The following is a 10,245-nucleotide window of genomic DNA, read 5'->3' on the forward strand; positions in this document are numbered from 1 at the left end:
CACACACACACACATTTATTTTCATCTAATTCAGACTATATGTACGGCAATGAAAGACAAAAATAGAAAATCAATGAAATTTTCTCTTTGCTGTTTTCCTACCACCATACTAGTTATCAGATTCAATAAGTCCAAAAGTGATTTTTGTAAACAACATGATCCAGCAGTCCATGATTTTTAATTTTTTTCTTTCCTTCTCAACCTGTCTTTCTTTTAATCTTACTTCTTACTATTCTTCAAAAGAGTATGTTGTCTTCTTAATGCTAGCACTCTTCTAAGGCTATCCCATGCCTTAAGAGAGAGAGAGAGAGAGAAAAAAAAAACCTCTCCTTAATATCTACACTCAACAGCAATAAAACATCAACAAAAACTACAATGTTGCCAAAATAACACTGACCCCACAGTCCTAATTTTAATTTATATAATCAAATTTATCAATGAAGATAATTTGATGCATGTGAAAGCATGTACATGTGTGGTTTAACACTAATTAAGTACATGCGAGATATAGATCAGTAGTCCTCAAACTTAGAAACATCACTTGAAGGTTTGTTAGACATTGATCTGGGATCCGCTATCAAAATTTCTGATATTACAGGTCACGGATGCAGGGATTTGACATTTCTAACAAATGTCTAGGTAATGCTGATGCAGCTATTCTGCGGACTACAATTTGAAAAACACTGGAGTAAACCTGTGAAGTGGTCTAATCAAGAGTTCACCTTTTAGCTATGGTTGGCGTACTAAGGGCATTATTAGGAGGACATGTGGTGAGAGAGAAGGAGCAAGAGCTTCAAATACCAGCACCTAAGTTTGCATCAGAGAATCTGTTTATGAGCAATACTAATAGACTCTATGATCTTGGGCTGTATTTTTTCAAATCTCTCACCTACTAGTCTAAGATATTTTGAGGATTACATTACATACTGCATGGATGACAGGTAATAAATTATCTTTTTAATTGAGTTTATTGGTACATTTTAGGTATACAGTACAGTTACATTCATCATTGGGATCTTGTACCTTTACATGACAGGTCTTGGTTCTCATTTTTTCCCCTGTCCCTGCCCTCCCTTCACCTGTCAGGTAATAAATTATAATGCACTGTAGGTGCAATTATAGTCAGTCCTCTACATCTGCACATTCAACCACCTGCACATCAGAAATACTGAAAAAGCGCTTCACGTGACCTTATGTTGTAGTGTTATGAGTAATTCAGGCATGACTTGAGGATATGGAAGGATACACCATTGTATATGAGGTGTATAACTTCTGTGCCCTGTGGATACAAGCTACAACTGTACTTAGAAATGTATCCAGTCAACAAGGACACCCCATAAGAGTGGCCTCTGAGGTTCACCACTGAAGTGGTAAGGTTACATTTCCTCAATAGTCAGAGGGGATTGAAGGGGAAAATAAAGGCTAACTCATTTGTCACGAGAACTCAACTTTTTACTCTGTTACATAGCAAACATTTCTTTTCCTATTCTTCTTTGTGTTTGAAATGCTGTGTACATTTTCATGATTTCTACTTTAAAGAAAGTCCTTATTTAAGAGGTTTTTATGAAAGAAATATTGAACTACTTAGCAAGGTCTCAAATGTTAAAGCCATAAGTTTTTTTTAATTAAACTATTAAAAGGGGTTCAATGCCCTGCAAAAACTAAATCATGTCACTGATTTTGATAGCTCATTATGTCTCTAGGTGTTAAATTAGGAGCCTCTCATCAAAGTTATTGGATTTATCCTTGTGCAATAGATGCACATAATATGGATTGTGTTTAAGATTTTTAAAAGTTTGAAAAATTGTAATGTGTTGTATAAATTTTTGTGTGTGAAAGTGAAGTCCTCAGGCCAATAGTAGTTTTACAGATGCACTTGTACTTAAAAGGAAATAAACCTCTGTAAACAAAAGGTAAAAGTTGTGACAGCAGCAGCACAGGGATGCAGGCCCATGGTCCTCTAATCTTATGATGCTGGAACTGTTACTTAATTACTCTAGGTCTTACTTGCTTAGCATTAGTTCAAGAGAAACGCCACCCTCTACTTCAAAACTCTGAGCCTAGCGCATCGCCCACAGCCCTCAACAGTTATCTGTTTGACTACTGAAGAACTCATTAGAAATTCATCACAATGTATGGGCAGGAAAAATTTCTGTTTTAAAAAGTAATTACAGATAGTATAGTATTGACTCATACTACTGCTTTGTTTTTTCTTCAAATAAGTTGAGCAAATACTAAAATTGCTGCTTAGCACATTCTTAAATACGTGAAGATTGGCTATGCCAAAAACGGAGCCAGCTTTACTGTGTGGGCATTTCTTAGAGGAAAGGTTGTTGTGGGAAAACTGCTACTTCTACAGGATTAACAAAATTGCTTAAAAAATCAATCTTGTCTTCCCATTTATTAGATTTATCATTAATGGTTCAAGATGTTTAAAAATACTAATATCTTATCAGTTAAATCCTGAATATTTTCTGGAGAGATAGAATTCTCAAAATAATCAATGATTGAGTAATTAAAGAGAGAGGAAGAAAGTAATCTATCTAACCTTAGGAAGGAATTACACTTACTGCCTTCCATTGACTGAGGGGGATGACTTTTGCCCAAGAAGCAGTGCCGACCTATGACTGTCGACTGGGCTGATTCACTGGCATGAACCATCTGGAAGTAGTTTCATATAAATCATAAATCAATTTGATTATAATATTAAAGCTAGAGGGGGAACCTTCACCAATAAAAGAAAAATGTAATCATTGTTCCCATCTCTGAAATTCACTTTTAATCAATTTAATAAAGGAAGGAGATTAAAAGATAGCTTCTGTGTGTATTCATTTTGTTCATTTTCATCTGTTCTGTGGCATCATTTATTGCTCTTTAATTGGTCCTTTATTTTAAAAATTTATTGTCTGGTATTACACAATTGGATTTTAGGATACTAATCTCACAGTATTCTTTAATAGGTAAATGTGATGAAAATTTTATAAGGATTCCTTTCTAATTAACTCACTAAACAAGCGTACCTACCCCCTGCTTCCCCAAGGTGTTGTCATAATACACTGCTCGGCTCGTCATCCAGGATAATAAGATTTCTGGGAAGTCAGTGGACTATTTCTTCTGTAACCAGAGGCATGTTTCCAGTAATCTCCAGCCTAAATTTATTTTGTGTCTTCTCTGTCTTTTCAGGATTCTCAGTAGAAAGACTACATTAAACTGGGAAAAGGCAAAAGAAGCATTTTTTTCTTTTATCATTTATTCTCAAAGGCAGAACAGAAACTCATTTTCGCAGGCATCTCTTCTGCTGTTGCAATGGCCCAAACAGGACGCCAACACGTAGCTACAAGTGTTCATGAAAGCCACGTCATAACTGCATGCACAGTAGTTGTTTGTGCTCACGGTGTTGCTTCATTTTCACAAGGGACTGTACATTATCATGAACATGATGCTTCATGAGGCTTGATAATATTCTCTAGGAAGTATCTGATTTGTTTCTTAATTTAACGTCTTAAGAAATTTTCAAAGATTATACCTATTAAAAGTGCCTCATCTCTGCTTCCTTTGCATTGGCAATAATAATTTGTATTCACGCCTTTAATTCCTCTACCAATAAAAGGCGTGACATGTACGTTTGGTGTATATAGCATAGATCTTAGGCAGAGGCACTATATTTATAGCACAAAGAGTTATTAGAGAAAAAAATCTTGGTCCAATCTCAACACTTTGTTCCTATTCATCTTTTTTGGTGTTTGAGAGTTGGCTAAGGTCGACTAATGTAATGTTTGAAACAGAAACACAAGGGAATCTATAAACATTCTCACTACAGACATTCAAACTTATTTTAAAAGCAAAAATAAATAGAAAAATCCAACTTTTAAACTTTGCTCTTAAAATGTCTATGACACTTATTAAAATATACTAATTTTTCTACTTCACTTCTACGAACTTCCTAAGAAGCTTAAGTATAAAACTTGGAAAGATTCCAACTGAGGCAGGAAAAATATTTTTACCAGATGTTATAAAAGTCATCAATTTGCCCGATTTTTTTAATAGTCTGTTTAGGCTTTGTTGTGTCAGTACTGACGTATTTTAATATTGAGCAAGTTTTAAATTCTTGTTATAAATAATCTAAGGTGAAATAATAATTGATATAGTGCCCAGAGAACTTCACAAAATATCTATCACACAAAAAGTGGGTGTACTTCTGAGAGCTTTCTACAGTGATCATCATGACCTAGCATCAAGATGTTTTTCTACAAAGTACCTTTTTTTTAGTCTTGAGTTTTTAATTTGAATGAAGTTAAATGTGACCACTTGAATAATACATTACAAAGGTTTGGGACATGGTGAGCTGGAAATTCAATCAAATATTATAATCAAATTGATTTATGATTTATATGAAACTACTTCCAGACGGTTCAAGCCAGTGAATCAGCCCAGTCGACAGTCATAGGTTGGCAGTGCTTCTTGGGCAAAAGTCATCCCCCTCAGTCAATGGAAGGCAATAAGTGTAATTCCTTCCTAAGGTTAGCAAGACTTTAATTTAGTACCTGCAACAAAAATTCCGCAATTCATTTATAAACCAAGATGGGGCAAAGAGTCACATATTAAGCCACATAAAGTGCCACATGTAAATTTGAGAACTGTTCATAGCAAATCCAAGAAAAACAAAACAAAAGCATAAATGTTCTGCAAATTCATGAAAAGGGTGAATCCTTCTCTTACTAGAAACTAAATGCCTTGACTCTCTATTTTTAAATTTCCAATAACTGCAACTGTTTGGAAGAACCCTGAGCACAAACGCAAGGTAAAAGGCCCAGGCTAAATACAAATTGATAATGATTTACGAGCATAGTGAAACCACAACCAGCGAGGACATTTTAGGGAAATGGGACAATAACTGCTTCTGGGTATGGGAACTGAGTACTCAGAAGGGGTTGAATAAACATGTGAAAGTTTCTGCTCCTAACATTTAAAAACCAATAGTAAAACTCACACTCTAGAAGGCCAACATATCTGAAATTCAAATAAATAGGAAACATTAATTATTTGGCATTGTGGAAACCAAGAATAACACCTGATGGTTTTATTTCCCATGGCATTCTACACATATTTATGATTGATCCAATACAATCAAAGTGACAATTTTAGTATAACAGTTAATAAAAAAACTTGAGGTTGTTGAAGCCATAAAAATGATCTCAACACAGTTGTTAGTTTTTGTTTCCAATACAATGTTAATGTCATGTATTTTCACATCTTCATTCCTCAGGGGAAAATCGGTGGTGTTGCTTTGTTAACACAAGAGTTGGCAATGAATAGATTATCTATATTATACCATGATTTTGTTTTCATTCCATATCACTATGGCTTTGATTTTTCAAAATTACTCTTCCTAGAGTTACCAGGTCTTCCTCTTAGTGCTATAAAAACTAGCAGCATACATTTATTTATTTTCAGAAGAATGACAATTGATTTTTTTCCACAATTTTTTTAAAAAGAACGTGCTTCGAACTACTATGTTGGTTCTTTCCGCAGGATCATTATGAAAAAGTTTATCATATTTTATAGCATATATTGATCTCTAGAAATTTAAGACTCTTATTTTTATATCCTAACGTGGAAAAACCACATTTGTTGTGATCATATTTATCATTAGGAAAGTTACTGAAATTTATTCATGGCCTGATACAATTTCAAAAAGTGTTCTCTTAAGAAATAACTCGTGTACATTGAAGACTGCCAGCCTGGCACCCAGGATCTAGTTACCACTGTGAGATTACAAACACTTTAAAATGCTAAACAGCCTTCAGTCAAACCTAGGAAGGAAGGAGAAAGAACCACTAATGTTTACAATAATGAAAAAAAAAATGAGTACTGCTGCATTACCATAAAGGATAAACTCGAGTCATTGGTAAGAAAATAGAAACACCGTAAGACCATAATGTTAAGTGAAATAAAGCAGACATACAGTTTAAATATCACACAGTTTCTCTGAAAAGCCCAAAATACAAATTAAGAGAAAAATAAAAGACAATGAGAGAGAGTGTGTGTGTGTGTGTTTTGAATAGGGATGGGGACCAAGAGATGAAGGGAGGTAGAGATAATTTTTTTTAAAAAAAGAATTAAGATGTTATATACAGGTGCCAACTTTCCATGAGGAATACAATTATTTTGTACTACAAAGGTGGACTAAAAAATTTTTTTTAATGCTTGGAGTAAAGGACATAGGTCTTGGCAAACAGAAAGAAAAATACATGAATAAAAAAAAACATAATTTGGAAGGATATTTTACCAAGATTCAGACTATTATACCCAACCAAATGGATCTATTTTGAGAGTTATGGCAAATGGCCCTCATTGGCAAGATGCCAGGGAAGAAATTAACAGGTTAATGTAACTTGACTACTGTATTGGATCTATACAGTCCTAAAAGTTTAAAGATGTTTTTAAAATATCACATCAAAAAAGTAAACTATCATTAGAGGGTTATATTCTGCAGTCATTATGCACAAGTAGCACCTACAATAGAATCTAATCAGAATTATAGTGTTCAAACCGGGCATGGTGGCACACGCCTGCAATCCCAGCACTTGGGAGGCTGAGGCAGGAGGATTGCTGTGAGTTCAAGACCAGCCTGGGCTACATAGTGAGTTCCAGGTCAGTCTCAACTACATAATGAGACACTGTCTCAAAAAACCAAAACCAAACCAAAACCAAACAAAACAGAGTTACGGTGTTCAAGGTGAAGTTTTAATTTAAACCTACAGAAAAATGGTATTTAAGACCCATAGTCACAAGTCCTGTTTCCCTGGATAGTTGAAAAGACAGGGCAAAACTATTCTGAACAATAATCATTATTCACTACTTATTATTCTTACACAACATTCAGAAGAAACAATTCTCATATATCCGTTCTTACTCATGCTCAACAGCCTTTCACCTGTAAATGCAGAGATATACTTACACACCATATACTCTACAGTCTTTTCTCTATCCAACCTCCAGATAGTAAACAAGCATTGTGAAGAAAACTACACGGCATTCACACAGGTATACTCTTCAGTATCTTAGTCTGCATTAAAAATACCCACCATCACTCATTTCCTGTTATGATGTTCGGATACTGAAACAGGATTATAATTTGCATTCGACACTCAGATTCTTAGTAAATCAGATGCATAGTGTCCACTTCAATTAGGCAAACATGAATACATAAAGGATAGTGAAAATGAACACCATTTTATATAACCTAAAAAGTGATCTTTACAAAGCAAAGCAATCAACTTCTGAAAAAAGTTGTATAAAATTCACTTAAGTAGACTATTAAAATATTGCTTTAATAAGAATTCACTCTACTTAAAAGTATAAAGCATAGTAATACTACCTTTTGATTTTTGGAAAATTAATAAGTTTCCATTAGATTACATGAACAGTACACAGGGCTGAAATATTTTAAAACAATAACTCATTATTCACAATTCTAAGAAAGCCTGCTTTAATCAGAATTCTCTGCCTTCTTGGCTATAAAATAAATGTATTTCCTTGAAAATGAAGCACAATAGTAAAATTTATTGCACTTAATGAAGTCATTCTTTAGTCCATGTAAGGCAGCTTACAATATGTTAAAATTGTGGCAGATTATGTTAAGTTTCACTGGACCTCATTACTCCTTGACTCATAACTACGTGATCACATGAGATAAGAAAATGACACTACCTACCAAAAAATACAAAAATCCTTTCCTTCCTGAGATTATGAATCAGATGCCAATAAGGACTTCTTCAAAAAGAGTACCAGTACAACGTACAACATCCAACTGATGTCACAGTAATTCAAGGATATAAAGGTGACTCAATAACAAGACATACAAGATCATTTCTGAAACTTTTGGATGGTCATACATTCTTGAGTTCTTTACCACCCATTTTCAGTGTCACAGTTCTAGTCATACTCTGTACTTTTGGGAGAAAAAAATGATCAGTAGCATCCAGACAAAACTAATTGATACTAATAATTTGTGATTTTTGCCACTAGCAGTTTTTTAAACAGCAAAATCTAATCAAAGCATGTCATGAGAAATCATCCGTAAGATAATGCGTAAGAAAGACTTTTCAAACATGAAGCATACAAGTCTGCCTATATATCCAATGAATATTGCATGGTTGGCTTTTGCATTCAGTTCTGTTTGTTGTATAGTCATTATGTCCTTATTCAGGAAGAATTTTTTAAACAATTTTTTCTAACTATTGCAGCTGCTTTTACAAAACAACAAAAGTTGCAACAGAAATCATACATACACATACATGTAAAATTAGGAAAACAAGCCGCTTTATTGCCCGATTTAAAATAAGCCCAATCAGTAGAAAAGAAAAATGCTATAATATACAGCTTGATGAGCAGCTGAAGACAAAAATACATTCAGATGCCATTTTAGGATTCAGGATGTATCTTACTCGTGATAGTTGAATGAGAAGAAGAATATTTTTTCCTCTTACTTTTTCTAAACCACTGAATCAACAAGTGTGATTTATGTGGGGACCATAATCTAAGATAGACATGTAAAAATTTCTTAAACATGATGCTGAGAATTTAAAGGCTGAAAAAGCAAAGGTCTTACTCCTGGTTGCTTCTAACTTAGAAAATATGCCACTTAAAAATCTTAATTATGAGAATTCTTGGTCAAAGTTATAACTTTTATAAATTTTATAAATAAAATGTAAATTATTGCAGAACCGATTGTTAGCAATGTCTCTTTAGGAGGAAAATAAATACTGCAACTATACTACAAGGTAAAAATCAGAATGTGAATTCATAAAGTTGCAAAGAGTAAATCAGTAATTACTTAAATCAACACCTCATAGGTTTAGAGAAAGAAGACACTGAGAACATTTGGAAACTGCAAAAGTAGTCTTACTCTTGACGGTCGCCGTCCGGGTGCAGTTGTACAAGATGGCCAGCTCTCCAAACACTTTCCCGGGACCCATGGTGCACAGCTTCACGCCTTCTTTGGTCACTTCAACCTTCCCATCTACAAAAGACAGGGGTAGACACGTTATCTTAATTCTCTCCCATACTCCTTCTTTTTCTCTTTCTTGCATTTTTAGGATGAGATTTTTAAAATTTTAGGCTTGCTTCTCAAAATGCAAGTTACCAATTAAAGCAAAGCTGTCACCAAGATACAGTGCAAGCGATAGTACCAGCCAGGCGTGGTGGCACACACCTGTAATCCCAGCACTCAGGAGGCTGAGGAAGGAGGATGGCTGTGAGTTTGAAACCAGCCGGGGCTACATAGTGAGTTCCAGATCAGTCTCAACTTTACAGTGAGATCCTGTCTCAAAAATTCCCCCCCACCAAATGCAAGCAATGGAGTAAAATATGTATGGCAAGAAACCCTCCTTTTTTCTTGGATTTGTCACTAATAAGATTTGAGATGAGATGCAAAGAAAAGACCAGGAAAAGATGAAGACAGATACATAAACATAATGAAATTACTCCAAATGTAATATTAGTGAGCCATGGTAATTCCAATTTTAATAATTAAATCTGGAAAAAAAAACCTTGTGTAAGTAGATACATTTTCTACAGCACAGTTCATACTTGAGAATTCTCATTTTGAGTAAGGTGGCTATTATGAAGAGGGAAATTACTTTGACCCGTGGGCATCATTTAATTGCAGCTCACAGTATCATTTTATTTGTAAACATCTTATCTAACTTAGGCAAGACTATTTTTCTGCTTCCCAGCCATGTAACACTGACTGTCAAGCAAAACAAACTATAAAGTTTAAGGGAAAGAAAGAGGCATTAAGGATGCATAAGTTCCTCAAAGAACTCAGAAAATAAAATGCTAAGGAAACACTATACACTGGACATACCTTGTTGCATACAAGTAAGGAAAATGATATTCCTGAAAGAATTGGGGGGAAATGCATTTTTAATAAAGTCGTAGCTATGTAGGCTCAAAATGTATTGTATCACCTAACACATTCAGGGGAGAAATAAAAGAGCAACACAATGTATTGTAAACTCAATCCTCTTGCCTTACTTTATTCCTCCAAATTACTAACCCACAGTCTACAGAAGAAAAGCCTAATGCTTGGCAAAATAATTGGCTCCTGACAGAAAGCAAGTAATGCTACTCAGTATTTGCTAAACTTTAGCCTTCCTTCAATGATGTCTAATTACTCTTTTGTGTGCTTGCTGCAATAGTTGGCTTTTTTTTTTTTTTTTTTTTTTTTTTTTTTTTTTT

At 34.4% G+C, this 10,245-nt stretch overlaps 1 protein-coding gene across 1 annotated transcript in view; it reads right to left on the reverse strand.

Moving 5' to 3' along the window:
* Prkg1 (protein kinase cGMP-dependent 1) overlaps nt 1-10,245 on the reverse strand; it is a 1,151,812-nt gene that overhangs the window by 770,731 nt on the left and 370,836 nt on the right. The window contains exon 3 of the mRNA XM_010606291.3: nt 8,912-9,025. Coding sequence (XP_010604593.1) covers nt 8,912-9,025 — 114 coding nt within the window. The remainder of the gene's footprint in view (nt 1-8,911; nt 9,026-10,245) is intronic.

Source organism: Fukomys damarensis, unplaced genomic scaffold, assembly GCF_012274545.1.
Source record: "Fukomys damarensis isolate Sample0158 unplaced genomic scaffold, DMR_v1.0_HiC HiC_scaffold_20, whole genome shotgun sequence".
Lineage (NCBI taxonomy): Eukaryota > Metazoa > Chordata > Mammalia > Rodentia > Bathyergidae > Fukomys > Fukomys damarensis.